The sequence below is a fragment of the Salvelinus namaycush genome, chromosome 8 (assembly GCF_016432855.1).
Source record: "Salvelinus namaycush isolate Seneca chromosome 8, SaNama_1.0, whole genome shotgun sequence".
NCBI classification, from domain to species: domain Eukaryota; kingdom Metazoa; phylum Chordata; class Actinopteri; order Salmoniformes; family Salmonidae; genus Salvelinus; species Salvelinus namaycush.
In genome coordinates this window covers 24,925,965-24,930,016 of record NC_052314.1, presented here as the reverse complement: position 1 = coordinate 24,930,016, position 4,052 = coordinate 24,925,965, and the positions used below count along the sequence as shown (strand labels likewise).

The following is a 4,052-nucleotide window of genomic DNA, read 5'->3' as shown; positions in this document are numbered from 1 at the left end:
AAAATCAACATTAGAGTAAAGTTGTAATGAACCTCCATCTGTAGAAGTACAGATATGATGATGAATGTGAGTAGTAGGTGAATAAACAATTTATTATGAATTATAATGAATTACAATAACACAACATTAGTTATATTAGAGTGGTATGAATTGGATCATCATTAAGTGAAATCATCTAATTCGGTTCCCAATACACTAAAAGACAATTATCTTTCATTGTGATGTGATTTAGACAGACTTCCATTGGTGGTTGTCCATTGACTAACTTGATAATCTTCTAACCTCATTCTGACCAAACAGACTGTGGTATTTGTAAGTTGCAACACTTATGAACACATGTAGACATTCCAGTACAGTGTTGCCCAGTAATGGGTTACTATAACGCACGGACCTGTTACTCACAGGAAGTTTCATTGTGTGTCTGACGCACTGATTAGGAAGTGAGAGTCAATGTTCTTGCAAAAGCAATCAGACCCACTGATATGTTAAGATTGATTTACTAGGAGACACTGTGAGCAGACACACTGATGCGGATTGCACCAGCTCACACATTTACATATTACTTTGACATGCTGTACACGTCTATTTGACTAAGGAGAGAGAAGACTAACATTGGTATTGACACAATTAGAACAAATAAGTACACATGGTTTCCCTTTATCTTCTCATCCTTGTCTTTGTCCATGGACCATCAGGTGAGCCTCTCATTTACAATGAATATGTATTATACTGTATGTTGATGGATGTCTTGGGGGTCTCTAACTTTTCATAGTTAATCAGATTCTAAAGTGTTTTTAAGTCTTGGGTGTGGTAATTGCATCAAAAGCCCTAAAATAATTGCCTTGGTACTTTCTAAATATTGCATTCCCTAAACAACAAAATATAGGCCTACACATAGTGAAAAATAATCTATGTTTTAGAAATAGTTGCTACATTCAATACTGTTCTCTTGTATTAGAGGAAGCAGTATTAGCATACTGTGAAGAAAAAGGAAATTGTTGTGCAATGTTTTATTGGCCTGTGGTGCCTTAATACCTCACTGTCCACCCGATATCCCCCCTTTTCTTTTGAGTAAAAATTGTATTATACTCATAAATCATGTTTTTAGAGATACAAACAAATATTTGATATTTTAGCTTTTCAATAGACAGAATAAACCATTATCCAGCTTATTCTAATACAGCTTTCACAAATATATTTGAAATGGATGGCACTGAGCAGTCTACTATCTATTCATTCAACACAGGTTGCAACAGCCTTTGGACGGTGACAAAAAGTACTGCAAAGAGTGGTGGAGCCATCACGATCCCCTGTCACTACCACCGCATGTTCAGAGACCATGCCAAATACTGGTGTAAGGGCAGAACCTGGCCCTTATGTACAGTGATGGCAAGCACCGACCCAAGGCGGAGCAGAGGAGGCATGTCAATCACAGACATCCCAGAGGAGCTGGTCTTCACTGTGACCATGGAGAACCTACAGGAGACTGACACCAACAGGTACTGGTGTGCTCTGAAAGTGGGCAGGATAGGCAAGCCGGATGTTAAAGTTTCCGTGGACCTCACAGTCACCCAAGGTAAGCTCCACTTGAATGTACATTTTTGACCTTACACTACTTTTTGCATTGCATAATTTCTGTAAAAAGTCTGGGGAAATGTAGCATATTACAGAAGTAATAATAATGTATATCTTTTCCATCAGGCTCTCCTGATCTGTCAGTGGTTGATGAGCTGGTATCTGGTGAGGAGGGGGGCAGTGTCAGTGTACAGTGTCTCTACAGTGACACACTCAGAGGCAAAGAGAAGAAGTGGTGCAGGAGTGGGGACCGGCATTCCTGTCAGACACAGACAGACACTAGCCAGAATGCATCTGTTGTGATCAGTGATGGCAAGAGGGGAGTGTTCAATGTGACAATGAAAGAACTAGAGAAGAAAGATGCAGGCTGGTATTGGTGCTCTGTTGGAGACCTACAGGCTGCAGTTTATATCAACGTCACTCAGAGATCCACAGCACACAGGAACACTGCAGGTCAGTTGATGCTGGTAGAGTGAAGCACTGTTACACTGTAGTTTGTTTGCACCACCTTATGCTTGTGCTGTAGTATTCTGTTGAAGTTTTTTTTCTTCATCATTGAGAACATTGTTATACTGAAAACACCAACACTGAAGTTGATATTTGCAGTATTATTTCAGAAGCAAAATAAGATATTTTTTTTGTTTCATTTCTGACTTCCTACCCATGTTTCCTTCCACAGAAGCAGTGACTACTCCAACGCTGCCCATGTCACACTCCGCATTCTCGACATTCACAGACTCCACAGCTACCTCTGCCTCAAAGACAAACCCTTCCGCCACAGTAGACTCTGCTCTGACAACATCCTATGGCTCTGCAACTCCATATCCATCCGTCTCAGTTCCATACATCACAATCCATTCTTCCACACTGACTTCTTCACTAACAACAGTACTACCTACATGCTGTCCTGCTACTGAATCTACAGCTACTAACAAGACAATCAGGTATGTTTTGATTGATACTCAAAGAATTCTATTCAAAGTTCACTGTTTTTGCTGCATTACTTCTATGTTGTGCCACAAGATGTCACCCTCTGTATGAAAATTGATTTACATGTGAGTCAAGTTACGGTTTCTAACTTGTGCTGCTTCATCAAATTACAACTTTTCCTTTTGTTACCATTCTTTGATCTTATGTTTTTTTCAATTTTAGAAACCTGCCCTGGCATGCTCCTATTCTCATTGTGTTGGCCATGGTGTTGTTGGTTATTGTTGTTATGGCTGCAGTTAACATCTATAGATCTTCCAGGAATAGTAAGTGCTCTCCTCCTTCAACTTTATCATTTCTCTTTCGGCTCCAAAATAAATAAATACATTTTTAGTATGTTTTCTTGGGAACATACTGTTTCATTTGTTAACCTGACCATTTCATCACTGTTATAAAGCTACCCCATCCCTTGACTTGTCTCTCTCTTATCTCCTGTCAGATATCAGACCTGTGGAAGGAGAGATGACTGAGCTGGTGATAAATCAAGATCAATAATATAAATTCAAAGAGCCTAAAAATTCATTTGGATCATAAAAATGACTTTACGTTTGCTTTAATATCAACCAAAATAATCACATGTACAGTAAATGGATTGTAGCAATAACATACAATCATAAGAGCACACATACACACAAATAGATATCATGTGTAATTAGCTAACGTTACAAAACAAATCAATAACTGAATTAAAAGTTCAGGAAAAAGCAATGTGACTACACATTATTGTACAATAGCATTCATCTTTAGGTAAGGTGTGTATCTTTATAACAGAACTGAAAGAGCTATAAACATTTGAAGATGTCTTTCAAAAACCTGACATACTGGAGACTGAGATGATCTTATGGATCCTACGTGAGGGGGATTAAAATTATTAAAATGACACACATTGTCATGTTCTGTTAATTTTGTACATTAAATGAAGAATAAATACAAATTCAGAGACGTTGATTTACCTGCTTCCTGTTTTCCTTGAGTTCTTTCCTGTTTTTGTCTGACATAAATAGTGTGTTAAATTTCACTTAAATAAGTCAATAAGTATAATCTAATCATACATGGTCATTTTTAATGAGATATTTGGACTCAACGATTTAAGTGATAAAAAATACATAGCACTTACTTTGGTAGTCTCTCATCACCAGAGCTGCTAGGATGGTGCATGCTAAAAATACCAGGCCAACAGCACCTTTCAGCAGAATATCCAGATATCTCTCCCAGTCCCAACTAGAAAACCTAAAAGAAAAATCTAAATGAGCCTCTCTGTTACAGTATATCTACACTAATGAATAAACAAAGCAATAGTCTCACCTCCACCTTGAGTTATCATCCTCCATTCCTCTCAGAGTCAAGACCAAAGGGAAAGTAATCAGGTTCATGGTTGGAGGAGATATTGCTGTGAGGGAAAGGACCTTTGAATCATTGATTTGTGTAGCAAGCATCACATGCAGAGCACTTGTAAATGAAATATAAACAAGTATTATTATTATTGTTAT

The 4,052-nt window shown here is 37.9% G+C and overlaps 1 protein-coding gene across 1 annotated transcript; it reads left to right on the top strand.

The window, feature by feature from the left end:
- The first annotated feature begins 524 nt into the window (after positions 1-524).
- Positions 525-3,434, top strand: LOC120051840 (polymeric immunoglobulin receptor-like). The gene is made up of 6 exons (XM_038998726.1): positions 525-695; positions 1,247-1,576; positions 1,702-2,028; positions 2,255-2,519; positions 2,728-2,828; positions 3,002-3,434. Exons 1-6 carry the CDS (start codon positions 647-649, stop codon positions 3,055-3,057), a joined length of 1,128 nt encoding a protein of 375 aa, XP_038854654.1. The 5' UTR covers positions 525-646; the 3' UTR covers positions 3,058-3,434.
- The last annotated feature ends 618 nt before the right edge of the window (positions 3,435-4,052 follow it).

Bases quoted from the DNA above. Each gene is read 5' to 3' on its own strand.
- LOC120051840 (XM_038998726.1), top strand. From the start codon at position 647: ATGGTTTCCCTTTATCTTCTCATCCTTGTCTTTGTCCATGGACCATCA. The intron at 696-1,246 runs GTGAGCCTCTCA...CATTCAACACAG, and splicing joins CTTTGTCCATGGACCATCAG to GTTGCAACAGCCTTTGGACG. The intron at 2,520-2,727 runs GTATGTTTTGAT...TTTCAATTTTAG, and splicing joins GCTACTAACAAGACAATCAG to AAACCTGCCCTGGCATGCTC.